The sequence below is a fragment of the Nicotiana tomentosiformis genome, chromosome 7 (assembly GCF_000390325.3).
Source record: "Nicotiana tomentosiformis chromosome 7, ASM39032v3, whole genome shotgun sequence".
In the NCBI taxonomy this organism is placed as follows: Eukaryota; Viridiplantae; Streptophyta; class Magnoliopsida; order Solanales; family Solanaceae; genus Nicotiana; species Nicotiana tomentosiformis.
Genome location: NC_090818.1, coordinates 23,329,282 through 23,346,211, shown reverse-complemented (window position 1 = coordinate 23,346,211; position 16,930 = coordinate 23,329,282). Strand labels below are relative to the sequence as shown.

The 16,930-nt window shown below is 30.9% G+C and overlaps 2 protein-coding genes across 3 annotated transcripts; one reads left to right on the top strand and one right to left on the bottom strand.

Annotated features, from left to right (window-relative positions):
• Positions 1–735: 735 nt before the first annotated feature.
• Positions 736–1,901, top strand: LOC104120047 (protein EPIDERMAL PATTERNING FACTOR 1). 2 transcript variants are annotated; one of them, XM_009631711.4, is made up of 2 exons: positions 736–923; positions 1,524–1,901. In XM_009631711.4, the coding sequence occupies exons 1-2, from the start codon at positions 827–829 to the stop codon at positions 1,805–1,807; spliced, it is 381 nt and encodes a 126-aa protein (XP_009630006.1). In that variant the 5' UTR covers positions 736–826; the 3' UTR covers positions 1,808–1,901. The 2 variants fall into 2 exon arrangements, with proteins under 2 accessions (XP_009630006.1, XP_009630005.1); XM_009631710.4 differs by having other exon boundaries at positions 1,521–1,901.
• Positions 1,902–7,024: 5,123 nt separating this feature from the next.
• On the bottom strand, positions 7,025–10,218 carry LOC104120046 (uncharacterized). Its single transcript, XM_009631709.4, has 6 exons — positions 9,950–10,218; positions 9,641–9,861; positions 8,881–9,088; positions 8,199–8,284; positions 7,838–7,929; positions 7,025–7,707 (listed from the first exon to the last, which is right to left on the bottom strand). Exons 1-6 carry the CDS (start codon positions 10,037–10,039, stop codon positions 7,466–7,468), a joined length of 939 nt encoding a protein of 312 aa, XP_009630004.1. The 5' UTR covers positions 10,040–10,218; the 3' UTR covers positions 7,025–7,465.
• Between the last annotated feature and the right edge of the window lie 6,712 nt (positions 10,219–16,930).

Genomic DNA, 16,930 nt, shown 5'->3' with positions numbered 1-16,930 from the left:
TTTCTTATTTTAACTTAGCCAATTATATGGACACTTAGAAATTAATTTTGCCCCAGATACTCGAAAATTATTTATTTTCTACATTTTAGGCAACAAGATAAATCCAAATATTTCTAGTTGCTTTTGTTAACTTAAATACTTTCCTGAAAAAATTGATCGTTTTTCATTGAAGTTGTCGTTGAAAAACTAAAAGACTTGTGTGAAAGTTACAAGTAGTAGTAATAAATACATCACGTGCAGTAGAAACATATGCTGGGATTTTTTTAATTTTATAATCTGAATCATTCAAGTAAACTGGGAGATATTTATTGAAGTCACATTAGTCTAGCCTAATATCATAACTTTACTATACTACATTTCCAACTAGTGTGTTACTACTGTTAGCAGAACTAATTTACCAATATTGGCACAGTACATTTAAAGCAGACTTGCTGTTCCATGCATGGCAAGCCACTTCTAGTCTCCATTGAAACTTTCACGTAAAATAAGCTCACCTTCCATTTGCATCAGTAAATTCTACGTAGTAGTAATTCCATAAATTAATCACTACCAAATGTGTGTGAATTGGGCAAATGCAATCACCATATCTCACAGGGTTCATCACTACACAACTCTGCCTCTTTCATGTGATCCTTTTTTTGTGTTATCTCTTCATACTCTTGCCTGTGACTTGCTTCAATTCTACCTCCTTTTGCTGTCCTTTTAAATATCCATGCCTTTTCTTCTCCCTTTTTCAACATAACCAAACTTGTTTTCTACCATCAACTGGCTAAGAAATTGATCACAAAATCTAAGAAGAAAAAGAAGGAAGTTTAATTGAAAGCCAATGAAGAGTTGTGTGTTCACCGCAACTGTTCTGATTCTTCTAATTGTATTCCTCCCAGTTTTCATCAATGCCAGACATATTCGCAACCTACACTCACGTATGGCTCACTTCTTTTTTCTCTTTACACCACGATATGTACTTCTTCACATATTTAACTTATATACACTAATTAATACTAAGAGAGTATTAAATTGATTTTAGTGCATTTTAGCATGTTAAAGTAGATCATTTATTCTCTTTTTTCTATATTAGCACATTAGACTTATTATATAGAGTTAAATGTTATTATAAGTCACATTGTAAGAAGAAAGTTAATAAATGTTGGTGCGTGGAAGTATAACTCTTTTTTGATCTTCAGTGGCATAACTAGAAATTTATATAAGGGGTTCAAAAAAAAATTAGGATTTCGCAATTAGAATTTGAACCTATGACCAAAAGCAATTTTGAACCTCTTTTGCTACTATACTTGATTTTTCTTCATGTCAAGGGATTTAACAGCTGGCATATAACCAAAAAAGATCTCATTGTTACTCTATTTACATAGTGTAATTTTCGGACGAACCCCCTTCACTCTACCTAGGCTGACACCCACTAGCAAACTGTTAATTAAATCCCAATTAGGTGGGGAAAATTGCTTTTCATGATGGCATAAACAATGCGCTTATGATGTTGAATTTCCTCTTTATCTAATTAGCAGAGCAGAACAATCACCCAATGAATCCAGTAATTAGCAGAAAAAAGGCGATGGCGAGAACAGAAATGAGCTGGGAATTAAGAAAGGGATCAACAATGCACAAAAGAGGTGCAGAAACATTGCAAATAGCAGGGTCAAGGTTGCCAGATTGTTCACATGCATGTGGATCTTGTAGACCTTGTAGATTAGTTATGGTTAGCTTTGTTTGTTCATCTCTTGAAGAAGCTGAGACTTGTCCTATGGCTTACAAATGTATGTGTCATAACAAGTCATACCCTGTTCCTTAAATGAAATTCAGAAAATTATTCACACAAATATCATCATATTTCCCACTGATCCTATGTACCATAGAGTGTTTCTCAACATATTTTTTGTTTCTTCGAGCTTTCATTTCTACTTCCTTTTCCCATATGTAGGCAACATTCCTATGTGTAATCAAAAGAGAACTACTACTAGTTTCTACACTGAGAGTTTTCTTTACACAATCAACTTCAATCTGTAATAATAGGTTAGTTACCATTTTACCAGGATATCAATTAAGTAATACTTATTATAAAATTTTATCTAATTACCAAAAAAAAAATATTTATAAATCTTAGAAGTTTGAGCTTCAAAATTTAGACAGTCATCGCATAGAACATAAACTCAATTTTCTATTTCACCTTATCTATAAATCTTGGAAGTTTGAGCTTCAAATCATTTTCTTAACACAGTCTACCTGAAATTTTTCTGTTTTGCTTTACTATACTTTTTGTTAGAAATACATTTCTAGCAACTTTTTGCCATATTAACCCAAATAGTCATCTACCTAACTGGTTAAACTAAAAATAGCCGATAGATGTATAATATATGTATAATTTATATATAAATGTGTGTAACCATTTATAATCAATGTATTATATATATATATATATATATATATATATATATATATATATATATATATATATATATATATAGAGAGAGAGAGAGAGAGAGAGAGAGAGAGAGAGAGAGAGAGAGAAAGTAAGTAGTGAATCCGACGTCTATTTGTGTATAGATCCCTTGTTATCTCTTTCAAGTCCTTACTATTTCGACTCTTAGGCCCATCTTGGTTAGGAGTATATAGCCCAACCCATTATCCAAATCCAAATTGATATTTCTAATGGATCAATTCCACAGAAGCCAACAGGGCCTATGGACAAATTTAGTTGGTCCAAGTCTTAATTTGGGGTTGGGCTAGTATGCCATTTATTGGGCCGTAGTCGAGCTCGCTTTAATATTAGGGTCATTGACATATACATATATATATATATATCAGCCATAGCAGCTATTGGCACCAAAATAGCCCAGGATTAGCCGTGCCAACAGTAGCCCAAAAAAATTGGCATCTGTTAGCCAACAACTCTTCCAAAATCCAAAACACAACAAGACATTTGAGCCAACAAGTATATCATCTGATTGTTTTACTTGAAATGTAAAATCCAGGGAATTGGTAGTTTTATCTTTAATTTAATGATTGTATACTTTAATTTAAGGAATTGATGGTTTTACCATGAATTTGATGAAGTTTTACTTGATCAAAAGGATTTGATAGCTTGATTATTCTTCACGTATACTATAACTATCGCCACAAACATTAAATTTTTTTAACAATCGCTACAAATATTAGTTTTTGATTTAATCGCCTTGAAGAAAGGATTTAGGTTCAAACATAAAGAATTTGAACATATATTTGGATGCTTACCTTTGTAAATTAAAATCTCGACTGTTTTGTTCTCAAGAGCTCTCAGTTCTTTACCTTATCTTGAGCTTCTACGAAGAATTTGTATCTATCATTTTAGAAGAGAGGCAATCATGACTTCTACTTGTTTAAATGGACCTTCAGTAATAAGACCAATCAAAATAAGGTAAAACTTATTTACACGGAGTGTTTACATATTAAATTTCTAAATACATGATATGTGTTTGCACATAAATTTCTATCACTTAGTCATGGTTAATAAATATATAATCTCGCCCGATTGAATCCCTTAAACAAGTCGCTTGAATCTTTGATCGGCCTTCAATTTAACTTGTACAACCTGTCACCTAACACATGATATAAAATTAAGTTTCAATTTGGAAACCTACCACACTTACTACATTTGCATCTCTCCTATCCAAATCTCCTCATGTGCTATATATAATCCTTAGCACATCCAAAGATCACCCTTTTGTGGAAAAATGTAAGGTAGTTATTTCATAGTGGTGCCACAACTCAAAGGTCATATGTTCCCATTGACACCACACTCTTAAGTGACATTTGTTATTATTTATTGGTAAAAATATAATTATCTCTAAGTTTGAGCTTGCCCAATCATCAAGCACTAAAATCAAACAAACCACTTCCAATAGATTGGATCATCATAATTCCATACTAGAAAAAGTAAACAGCTCTTAATGCATTCATTCACTGGTTCCCAAAGTGGATCATACAATTTATTAATTGCTTTGTTGTTTGTTGCAACATGAGTTGAATTTGAACAAGTGCCATGTACAACCAATGTGGACATGACTTCTTGACTCAATTGACTATAAAAAAGAAGCAAAATGGCCCATGTATTTAGCTAGAAGTTGTTTGTTGGTGGTTGCACTCAAAGTTTCTCTTATTGTCATATGGTTAGTGGTTGCACTTTTTAGATCAACAAAATCTTCTACTCCTAAATAAGATAGTTAAATCATCTTGTTTTTATTTTTTTCCTACTATTGGACCATTTCCAAAGTTGATGATAAGTTGGCCCCATTACCTTGAAAAAGAAAATGTCAAATTCAGCTAGCTGTTTAATATCTAGTGCTTGAATGGCTTGTGGAATTGTACGGTAAACCACTATAAGAGGGTTCTCTTTTTCGTTTACTCATTCCATGTCAAAATTCATTGGTCTAACTAATTCGGATTCATATTTGGTAGACTCACTAATAGTGTGTTTGGCTGCAAAAATCAGATTATTTTAAAAATACTTTTTCTCAAAAGTACTTTTGGTGAGAAACATTTTGTGTTTGGTTAATTAATTTGAAAAACACTTCTGGACAGCAATTAGTGTTTGACCAAACTTTTAAAAACTGCTTCTAAGTGTATTTTTCTCAAAAGTGTTTTTTAAAAAGTGCTTTTTTGAGAGAAGCTATTTTTTTCTGCTTCTCCAAAACTGTTTCTACTTCTACTCAAAAGTACTTTTTTTTCTTCTAAAAGCTTGGCCAAACACTTCAACTTTTAAAAAAAAAGCACTTTTTTTTTGAAAAAAAATATTTTTGGCTTTGGAGAAGCTCGGTCAAACAGGCTATAAGACCGAAAAGCATCCTCTATGAAGAAATTCTCCATTTCTAAGAGTTCGTTCAGTCAAGCTGTCCAAAATTATTTATCTTGAAAAGTATTTTTGCTCAAAAGTGCTTCTCAAAAAAGTATTTTTAAAAAGTTGCAGTTTGTGTTTGATCAATTCATTTGAGAAGTGCTTTTTGATATATTTGATAAGCAAATTGTGTTTGACCAACCTCTTAGTACTTTTGAGTGAGAAATTACAATAAAAGACAGTAATATTCAGTTTATAATTAGTATTATTTAAAAAAGAAAAATATATTTAAATATTCGTTATAAAAGAATATAATTACTTTTTTATTTATATTTAATTAAAAAATATAAAATATAAATATATAGTAGTAAAAAAATTAATCAATATAATATAGTTATCTAAAGCAATAATATTGTTATCCAATATTACTTATTGTTTACATGATGATTCAAATATATTAAATTACGATCATTCAGGATAAAATTAAAAATCAGCTTCATAATCCTATATAAAAGAAGATATCTATTTATATTAGAGAGACTTTTACAAAGAAGAATAGAAGAAGAAAAATAAAATTACGAAATCTAATTTGAAAAAATAAACGGTAGAAACAAGACAAAAAAGGTTAAATTAATGAAGGATAATTTGAAAAATATAAATTTATAATAAGAATACTTATGTTTTAAGAAATTAATTTTTGCTTCTGCTCCTACTTCTTAGAAGAAGCTGAAATTCATAGCTTCTTACATCCTGGCCAAACACATCAAATTTTCAAAAACAAAATATTGGCTTTAATAAAAAAAAATTGTTTTGGCCTCTCAGAAGCTTGGCCATGAAAAAATCCCAACCATTTTACCACACCCGGCGGTTGTATTAGAAGAAGGTTTCAGGTGGACCTTTCTTGTGCTTATTGTTATCTACATAAAATTGGACCACTATTAACCAATTAATTAATATTTTATTCAATGTCATCTCGAGAAATTAGCTAAGATAATCTAAGATAATGTACTGGAAGCAGTACAATGGACGTGGAAAATTGAATGGCCTAATTACTAATGATGAAGGATTGTGTACAAGGAAGAAAATTTAGCATCTTGTTGGACACTTGTTGGAAATTGCTGGTTATCCATTTTGTTTTTATCTTTGCCAACCACATTGTCAAATCTTAAGATATATTTTTATAAATCATTTATTTTAATTTCACTAGAAGAAGTCATAAACATCCTTTTCTTTTGGTACTTTTGTCTGTTTGATTTTATGTGACAATTTTGTTATTTAATTGGGCTGCAATTTAGCGAATACCCCTACTTTCTAAATCTTTTTAAGTAGAAAATAATTGTAACTTACAATACTTTTATATGTAATTTTTAGTTAAGCAAATTTAAATTTTAAAAAGAAATTAATGCTCCAAATTATACGGAAACTTAGATATTATAACTCTCGTATTACAAGCCCATCACTCGTTTTTGCGCACACAGTCATGAGAGAACAAACGCCATGCTAGAGTATAACACATGGGTAATGAGAAATCAGTAACTTTGATCCTAATTCTGTATATTTATTAAGAAACTTATGATATATCAATAAATATTTGATCGTGAACTCAATTATTATTGTATATTAACTTGTATATAAGAATTCATAAATTTTAAATCCTTAATCCGCATGTGTGAGTGAGAGTCATCAATATAGATCAGGCACATTGCATTATGTATTCTATCTTCCAAGTTCCAAATATTATTTGACTTTTTCCCATCTTTTCATTTAGAGTAAAAGTTTCTCCTCAGCAGCAAGTTATCTATTTCTGTAGATTAATTTGTTAAATAATAGAAAATGGCAAACATTTATTCAATTCACCCAGTAAAAAGCTCTGACCATTCTTAGATATAATGAGGGGAAGACTAAAAAGCTGGGGGAAAATGAAAGAGAATTTTGGTTGTATGATAAGACGACTACATACACAAAGTCCAGTAAACACTAAACAGAGCCAACAGATATAGTGCTGGTTTCTCAAATCTTACTAATTTAGAAAATAACACACATTAGTATGGCACTGACATAATGTCGACACCACTGCTGTGGCTGTTTGTGTAACAAAATAGGACCCACCCTCTATTCATGTTTTAGACTTTCTGAGACCTTTAATAAAAATCATAAACCAACCTCATCCACAACCAACAAACAGCTAGTCTTTCAATGTGAACAGAAGAAGAACCCATCATCTTTTCTCCACTTGTACTGGAATTTACTGTTTAAAAAGATCCAACTATTTACATGAAATGAAAATATTACAAGGAAAGCACAAAAGAAACACCAAAAAGACACCTCAGAATTTATACAAAAGATGGAGCAATTTGCACAAGCGTGCAAGAATTGCTCACAAAGTGCTAGGAGTCATCACAGTCATGTCCTACCAATTAGTCCTCTATACAAAAAGAAGTCACAACATCCTCAGTTTGGGATAAGGAGAAGATCACATAAAAAAGCCTAATGCCTTTCTTTACATAAGAGATATCCTCAGTACTAAGGCTGTTAATGCTACCAACGCGACAAACCAAAACACCTCAGAGCCTACAAGAAGGGATTCCAGTGATCAGCCCCATTGGCGGGGTTTAAAGTGCAGTTCATCATTTGAAATAGTTAGCCACGACGAATACCCATGAAATAGTTGAAGTCATGGTGCTGGACACCCAACTGCTTTAGCCAAGAATCCGCCACACTAAAAAGTGATGCCAGCCTCTCTTGGTCCCTTCCATTCCTGTCTGAAAGCCACACATCACCCTGCATCTTGTAAGTGCCCAAACCGAAAGGTGGAAGTGGGATACTTTCTCCTTCCTTTCGTTTCTGTTTACCATTCTCCATGTCATCTTCAAGGTCCATATCTGCACGAGACGACCAAAAGATTAGTGTAAAAACATTCTGTACGTCATCAAGTCGTCCGCTCATACAATAGCAATTAAAAAGGGAAAAGCAATGGTAAATTCAATGTCCAAAGGACAGATCAAACAATACCTTGGAAAGAAGAAGAAAGGGTGTGGAATGTGAGAAAGCATGCTGACAAGTCTTTAATGGTTCTTCCCATAGGAATGTGATATATTGGATACCTGTAATGTTCAGGTCAAAAAGGGTTAGTAACAAAATCCTTCTCATTATTACTGGTTGCAACCAAACAGGTGAGCAATACCAAGAGGATGCAAGATCAACTTAAGTAGTATGAAATTGGTTGCACTACAGGGAAACAAGAACCAATTGAAACTATTTTATGCGTCTGAATTTTCATTAACTTGATAAAATCTACTCCAATAAACCATCAGTTCCATGATCATAAGAGCCCCGAGAGACGAAGACACACAGGGGGAGAGAGTTGGCATACCAAGCAACTGACATCCAACTAGCTGGTGAAAGATCTACGCTTCTCAACGACATTAATCCAGGGTATCTTTCAGCTAAGCCACTAATCTGCGAGCAAAATGAATCAGAATTTTGAGTCAAATAAACTTATAAAACAAAGCAATATATGCTAAAAAGTTCAAACCACATGTTTCACATGGAATCTTATACTATATCTTTTCAAATAAAGAATCATTAGACAACTCTAATGCATAAAGAAAGAACAAATGCTTCTAATTTTGTCTGATCAGTTCCATAAACAAAGATGGGTCTGTGATTAAGTCAAACATAAATGTCCGGATTAGGCTAGAATACAGAATAAAGAACAAAAGTAATAGATATATCACCAATGATTTTAGGGAGAAGGGTACTAAAAAGTATAATAAGGCCTGTAAATTTGTACTTAAAAGTCAAACTAAGAACTATTCCTATCATCCCTATTAACAGAAACAAACCCCAGTTAGTCCTTTTTTCTTTCTAATATGAAGTTCATAAAAAGAAAGGGGTCGATAACAAAGGAAACAAGAGATAAAACTAATTGGAAATATACAACTAAACTTGCTACCACATACATTTCCTAAAGCACTAGCTACCAGTATAAATTTTGGATCAAAAGAAGACTTTCAAGAGCAGGGGAATAGAAGCTAAAGGGGACAAAAAGAAACCTTGTCCATCAAAGGGACTCTTCCATAGGGAGTAGATCTCTCAAAATACTGAAAATAAAGATAGCCCCATCTATCATTCATTTGCCAAAGACTATCTCCTTCCTCAGAGGAACAACCATCCCATCTTGATAGCTTTTCACTTTCACTCTCGTCGCTGAACGAATCACTGAACGAGTCCCTCGTCTCGCAAACAGACTCAGTCTCTTCCCTAAAAGAAGATCAAAATGTAGAACAATTTCATTATCTCCACAATTATGAACCAAAGTTGCTACTCTAATATGCAGTTAACAAACTTTGAATGATCTAACTTTTGGGAAACGCATAATTACTAACATAAACAAAACTACTAATCTTTAATACTACTAATTTAGCCTATTTAGCTTCAAAAGAACAGAATTTATGCTGCCATCACAAACTTTGACCGACTCAACTTGGCACGCAACCAATGCTTTGTTACTTCCAAAAACACGAAATCCTTTTGACAATATGCAGTTAACAAACTTTGAATGATCTAACTTTTGAGAAACGCATAATTACTAACATAAACAAAACTACTAATCTTTAATACTACTAATTTAGCCTATTTAGCTTCAAAAGAACAGAATTTATGCTGCCATCACAAACTTTGACCGACTCAACTTGGCACGCAACCAATGCTTTGTTACTTCCAAAAACACGAAATCCTTTTGACAAGAAAAGACCCCCAAAATTGATGATCAAATTGAGATACTGTAAAATGTAGAACCAAAAAGAATTCTACCTTAGAAAATTAACAGAAGACCTGCTCGTAAAGATTTGAATAGCTGAAAGATAAGGCACGTAATATTGAACTAAAGTTTCGCCTGTATCCATTTTAATAGGAACTCCAGCCCCATAAGCACTCCATTCATCATAACAATTCCAAAGATCAGCCAAAGTAAAATATTCAACCTTCTCTCTTTCCCAAGGATGCCATAACCTATTCAGATTCCTAATCTCACTCTGCAAATAAAACATTAATCACATTTATTAAATTAAAAAATGTTACATATTTCTAATAAACAGAAATGAATTCGAAAAAAAAAAATACCTGGGGTAGAAATTGGGAAGGGACTAACGGTGTGGTGCATTCCAAGAAGCAATCAAGGTTTGATTGCAATGAGCTTTTGTCCATTGACATGATTATTATTCAAGAAAAACTGAGAGAGAGAAAGAGATAGGAATTTACTGTTTCTCTCTCTAAACTCTGTGAAACAGAGGAGACCCAAAAGAAACAGAGAAGTAGAAAAACAAAAACACAAAGTAGAAATGGGAGAAAGGGAGAGAGAGAAAATGACGGGATTGTATTAGTATGAGAATGAGAAGGGGCGAATATAACTCGGTCTAATATACAAGGTGAAAAATAAATAAATAAATTAGAAACCAATTTTTGACGTTTAGACAACTAATTATTATACGGAAAATTAAAGAAAAAAGGAAGACAGAAAGTCGTCTTTTTTTATTTTTTCTCTTTCTTTTCCCTTCACTTTCCGGTCACCGCGAACCAAAGACTCCGGCGTGATTTTCTCCCTTTCAGTCAAAACCCACAAATCTAGTAAGCAGAATAGTTACCCACAAATCTAAAGTACAATTTTTCGTTCCACTAAACTTAAAGAAAACACAAACCCAAGAAAAAACTAGAGAGACTTGTCTTTCAATTCAAATGAAAAATATAGCCGACTCTCAAAGCAAAAAAACAAACAAACTGAATTTTACATAACAAGTTCTGCTTTCTGGTTTTCTTCTCTGGAAAATGACGTGCCCTTTCTACTCTGCAACCCCAAAAAAGATGAAACAGAATTCCAAAAGAGAAAAACATGAAAACAAACAAAATAAGCCGTGAGTTTCACGCAATATATGAGAGAGAGAAAGATAAAAGAAAATGAGGAGAAAAAGTTAGATGTTTGAGTCACGCGAAGAAACCAAGCGTCTTTCACTTTGTGCTGTTACAAAAATGAGAGAAAAGCCAAATACAGAGTGATTTGTAGTTATAAGTTATAACCTATTCTTAACGGAATTCCATGGTTTCTGATAAAAAAGGAACCAAAACTTTCTTCATAAAAGCAACACCTATTTAGATATTACTGCTATCCAAGTATAAGGTCCAAATATTAACCTATTTAGTAGTAGTAATATAATGAATTTTTTAATGTTTTCTTATTATTGCTTTGAATTAAATTTTGTAAGCTTGCTCCTAGATTTTTGGTGACCGGTTTAACTGGCTGGAATAAGAACAAGATTGTGGGTGTGAGGGGGAGAGATTAGTAGTTGGGTGTAATAAATTAAGGGCATGAGAGTGGAATATTTAACATTAAATGACTTTAGGTGTCTCTTTCAATCATTAACCAGTGGAAGGATTTTTTTTTTTTTCTTCCTATGGAGTCAATTGGTAGAGTATATTAGCTAGGGTATTTAGTAATGTTGGGATTAGTAATGTTGATAAGTATTATTATTTTTTATGGGTGAAAATTATTTGCACCCCAAACTTTGCTTTAAAAATCGAATTCCCCCTTTATTTTAAACAATTATCATTCTCCCCCTTATTTCTCAATCATCTTTTTAAAATGACTATTTTAACCTCTATATTATCAATATCTATCTCTTTACGGTTTTTATTTTTTACCTTTTTAGTATCATGATATTTTTTTTTTCTAATATCTATGCTATGAACTTATGTAATGGATAACTTTTATTTTCAAAATAAAAAAAATAAAAAATGATATCCAAGCATATAATTCCTTGATGTTGAATAATAAAAAGGATGAGCAAAATAAAAATTAAAATAAAATAATTTGCTTTCATCAACCATTGTATTCATAGCAATCAAATTTCAAAAATTTGTTTACACAATCAAGAATAAAATATAGTGAGAACCTTATAAACATATCCTAAATGCAAATAATATAAAATTTTATAATTATTAAAAGTAAAGGCAGATTTTATAATACTCTCCTAAAGAATTATCTATTTATCACTAAGAAATTATAACTTAAATATATACTTAATGCGCATTATATTATAAAGGAATATGAAATAATCCCTTGGGAGCTGGTATGTCCTTTTAGTTCTGGTATGGGGAAGGCCGATCAAATGTGACAAAATAATAAAAAGTATTCTATTTATAGTATGAATAAATTTATATTATAATATATAATAAGGTATAATATCATATAAATTATAGGAAAAATCATTAAAAAATAGCATGTAAAATAAAAAAGAGTATTACACATAGAGGATGAAATTGAAAAATAACAAGGGCAAAATAGATATTATGTAGGATAAAGGAGGGTGAATGATAATTGTTCAAAATTTAGGGCGGGTGGAAGGATGGGTTTGATTTTTAAACTAAAGTTAAGGGGTGTAAATGATTTTCACCCTATTTTTTATTGACGATTTACTTTGGTATATCAAAAATAACATGTATTGCAGAATTTTAAAAAAGAAATATTTGTTTAAAAGAATACGCTCCACATGTGTTGGAAAAATATGGAAAAAAGTTTTGAAAGGTCAATCTTGTCTTTATACATGCTTATCCATATATTAAAAATTAAGGTATTGCTAATGTCATAGCTTCTAAATATGATGTATGATTAATACATGTATTAGTTATACATAGGTTGAAAAACTTTAACAAAAAAAGAAATTAATAATATCAAAAGTTACATATATTATTTTTCCTAATACATCCTATTAAACGACCCCTTAGAGTTTAAGTTTTGTGTGTTCACAATGTATAAATTTTTTATATTATTGGAGAAATTTGACCGACAATCGTATGTAACTTTTCATATCAAGTTAAATATGACAACCTTAGAAAAAGAGTAATAATCTACCATAATTAGTTAAATTATACTGATCGTGTAAATTTTTCTTACTTTATCAATCCTTTTGTTTATTACTAAATCCGTTCTAACTTTAGGAACTTTGAGATTTTGTCGGGAAAATCTCGACTAGGTCTATTTTTCTTTCTTTTTGGTAAGAAAGTAGATTTACTAGTACATGGAAAAGAAAAAAAAGATTTACTACTAAAATTATTTCCTTTACTAAATTTTATTTTCATTGGGTTTTTATGAAATATTTATACTTCTTATGTTTTATTTATTTATGATAGAATTTGACTAATATTCAGTTTATGGTGTTTATTAAATTTTATTTAGTAATAGTGGAAGAAAGTCTTAATAAAGTAGTTTAAATGTTTCTAAAGATTTGAATAGCTTATAACCTGTTTGGCCAAACTTCTCCAAAGGCAAAAGTATTTTTTTTTTCAAAAGCACTTTTTTTCTTAATTCAAGGTGTTTGGCCAAGCTTTTTTTGGGAGAAAAAGTGCTTTTGGGAAAAAGTAGAAAAAAGTACTTCTTCCCAAAAGCAGAAACAGAAGCAGTTTTGACTTTTCTTCTTATCAAAAATACCCTTAACAAAATATAGTATATATCAAAATAACCGTTAAATCTAATACTTAGGATATTAATGTATAAGTATTTTTTCTTATTTTTAGGATAATTTTCTAATATACAGTGACTTTAGGGGTGAATACTTTTATATTTGTTAAATAATTTTTAATATAAAAGAATTAAGTATTTTTAATTTTATTTTCATATTTTACTTAAATAAAATAAAAATATTTAATTATTGTCTGTAATAACAAATTTTTGAGATTATTTATTTACTTATAATATTAACTATTAAATAAATCTATTCATGTCCTTTGAAAAGCTTGGCCAAATACAAATTATTGTTCAAAAGTGCTTTTCAGAGTGATTAGCCAAACACAAAATATTTCTCTCTAAAAGTATTTTTTTCAAAAGTACTTTTGAAAAAAATACTTCTCAAAATAAGCTGATTTTTCCAGCTTGACCAAACATGCTATTAGTCTGATTTTGAAAGTCATGCGAAACATATAAACATGAAATCATGTCAAATGTTTTAAATTAATTCAAGATTTTATATAAATTAAACAAATGATATACCATTAATTTGAATGGTGGCGTTTGTTTGACCACTTCTTTAAAAAAACTGGAAACAAAAAATTCGCAAAACTGTGTTCGCTTGGAACTTGGAAGTCTTTGAAAACTTAATTTTCAAATATTTGCAAGATGATAAAAACCCATTGGAACTTAATTTTCAAATATTTGAAAAATGTTTTGAAAAATATTCGTACCAATCTTTGTAAAATCTTGTTATTTGAGTTGCTTTTGGTTTTAAAAATAGAGCTGTAGTTTCTTCAAAGCCTTTTTTTTTTTTTCTAGAATCATTCGTAAAATTTTATTCCTACTTAATATTTACATCAAATCAGTATATTTAAAATTTATATTTTGCATGCACATATATATCACATAATAATGATAGTTATGGTGCTAAAATTCATTGCTTGAATTGATATCAACACGGAATGCGAATAAATAAAGGTAAAGAAACCGCATGTGTTAATTAATTGATGCGAAATTACATCGAATTAATTGTTGCAATTACTTGGTGTATCTCGGAATCAGCAAAGATTTTTCTGTCGTCTTCGAAAATACCAACAGGTGTCACCTTTTATTTTTTTTTAATTTATTTTTAAAAGAAAGACGAGGGGGCAGAAAATTGGAATTTACTTATACTGTACTCCTCGAGGTGTCATTGAATTATCAATTTTTTTACTCATTCCGTTCATTTTTAGTTATCCATTTTTAACTTCGATTCCTTTTATGAACAAATAAATAAAGTTATATATTTTACAATTTTACTCATAATAATGATAGTATTTTTATAAATCTTGAAAAATAATTTGACAAATGAGTAGTTAATAATAAGTGTAAAACAAGAAATCTCTCTCTTAATTTAGTATAATGGACAACTAAAAATAAAAATATTTTTTAATATAGTAGACAAGTAAACGTGAATAGAGGAAGTATATCTTAAAGTAACCGAGTCTGGATTTTTCTTATCATAATCATGTTAGTCTTCCCATAATTGATACATAAAATAAAGTAATCAACCAATCTTAGCTATGTGTACGGATACTATACAGATAACTACAGTATAAAACGAAATTATTCGATAATACATGGATAATATTACTATAAAATACACCTGATATGCAGAAGCGCTTAATATTTAGTTACTACTTAATTGGAGGTCAATTCTCTGTTTTTCTTTCTTTTTAATGTAATTTCACATTAACAGGCTAAACAGTAAACACCACAACAAAAACAAATCAATTTGACGAATAACTCATAAAATATTAACTAATGTGACCATAAATATTTCACTTTTTTATAAACGACTTCACTTGATATGACTTCAACTTTAAATGGAGCGAAGCATACCAAAAAAACGAAAAAAGGTGGAAAAGCTTATAATGAAAAAAACATAACATCTACTAGTAAATATTTTTACAGTTAAAAGAGTACTTTTTTTACTAGTAGGAATTGGAGTTGCAGCCTTTTTAAGTTTTAATCTCAGTAAAACACTATAACCTTTCAACTTTTCTTCCTTCACTATTCACAAACACAATCCAAAATACACCTGCTCCAAGTATTTGCTTCAAAATCGATAATTACACGACATATAACAATTTAGCAAAATATCCAATTGTATCAATAATAAGTTTTAAGACGACCACTAGTCACAATTTGAGTTATTAACTACAACAACATCAACAATAAATAATTCAGTATAATCTCATAAAGTGAGATTTGAGACGGGTAATATGTATATATATCCCTTATCCTTATTTTGTAAAGGTAGAGAGCATGTTCCAATAGACCCTCGGTTCAAGAAAAGATGGGAAAAAAATCGTAGCAACAACAAGATAAGTTGATAAAAAAAAATGAAGCAAAAAAAACCAATACATAGTAATAGAATTATGCATATAAGAAAATATGAGACTAATACTAATACTACTGACATGAACAAGAGATACGCTCGGTTACATACTAACCTTCTATCTAGTTCTCGATCTTGGCACTCTCTTATCAATGATCACTCGCAATTTGACTTATTAACTTGTATGGGTCAAAATCTGCCATAGAATATTTAAGATAAGATAACACTAAAGAAAGAATTCTCGAGTCGTCGTTAGTCGAGGTGGACCGGGAAGCAACAAGACTCATAGCCAAAGAGTCGACGAGAGCCTTGGTCGAGATGTCAATAATGGTCGAGGTCGAACACCGTTGATGAAGCTGTAACGGCTAATTTTCGAAATAGGATATTAAAGAGAATATTCTAGTGGATATTCTCTACATTTGTACTATTATGATTTAATAGGAATATGTCTCATATAAATAGAAAAAAGACTTTTGACAAAATATTCTCTCTCTCTCTCTCTCTCTCTCTCTCTCTCTCTCTCTCTCTCTCTCTCTCTTACTAAGATACAAACACTACCTTTTCATCAAGATTCTCGTCCATATTGTTCCATACTTTTCCATCAGATCTGAGAATAATTCGAACATTCTAGAATTTGTCTGTCACTTATCATTGTCAGGAGAAACAACCATCTAGTTCATCCTTTATTGGATGAATCATTCCTCCTATTTACTTAAATGTCATTTATTGTTATTCATTGCTATTGAATGCTACATTATTGCTCATGCTTTTTGGAATAGCTATTGCACGCTGTTGTCATTCTTACCAGATCTATTTGACGCTAATCACGTTTTCGGAACTCACATCTAGAAATATTGTCCTTACCTAGGTTTAACCCATTATCACATAAATTTAATTATTTGAACAAAGAGTTATATTTTTTGGTCATATAATTTGGCGCCGTCTGTGGGAGATTTTCTTAGTTAAGCTTTTAGTTTCTTCTAGATCTACAACTAATACGAGTCACTAACGTAAAAAAAAAGTAAAAACAAAATCTCCTTTCTTTGTGTGCAGAAATCCCAACATGGCAGGTAACCGAGAAGAAAGGACGAGAATAACAAATGACCTCCCAACTAACCTCATGAACGTCATCAATGAAAGCTGTGAAATGACAGACGAAGACGCAATGCCTAGTGCCTCCCCTAGGCGAGATGGGTCGATGCCTCCTCACTACAGCATCACAAAA

Excerpts from the sequence above, each read along its gene's own strand:
- LOC104120047 (XM_009631710.4), top strand. The coding sequence starts at position 827 with ATGAAGAGTTGTGTGTTCACCGCAACTGTTCTGATTCTTCTAATTGTA. Across the intron at positions 924-1,520 it reads TATTCGCAACCTACACTCAC|CAGAGCAGAACAATCACCCA; the intron begins GTATGGCTCACT and ends TTATCTAATTAG.
- LOC104120046 (XM_009631709.4), bottom strand. The coding sequence starts at position 10,039 with ATGTCAATGGACAAAAGCTCATTGCAATCAAACCTTGATTGCTTCTTG. Across the intron at positions 9,862-9,949 it reads CTTCCCAATTTCTACCCCAG|AGTGAGATTAGGAATCTGAA; the intron begins GTATTTTTTTTT and ends TTTTATTTGCAG. Across the intron at positions 7,708-7,837 it reads CCTTTCTTCTTCTTTCCAAG|ATATGGACCTTGAAGATGAC; the intron begins GTATTGTTTGAT and ends CGTCTCGTGCAG.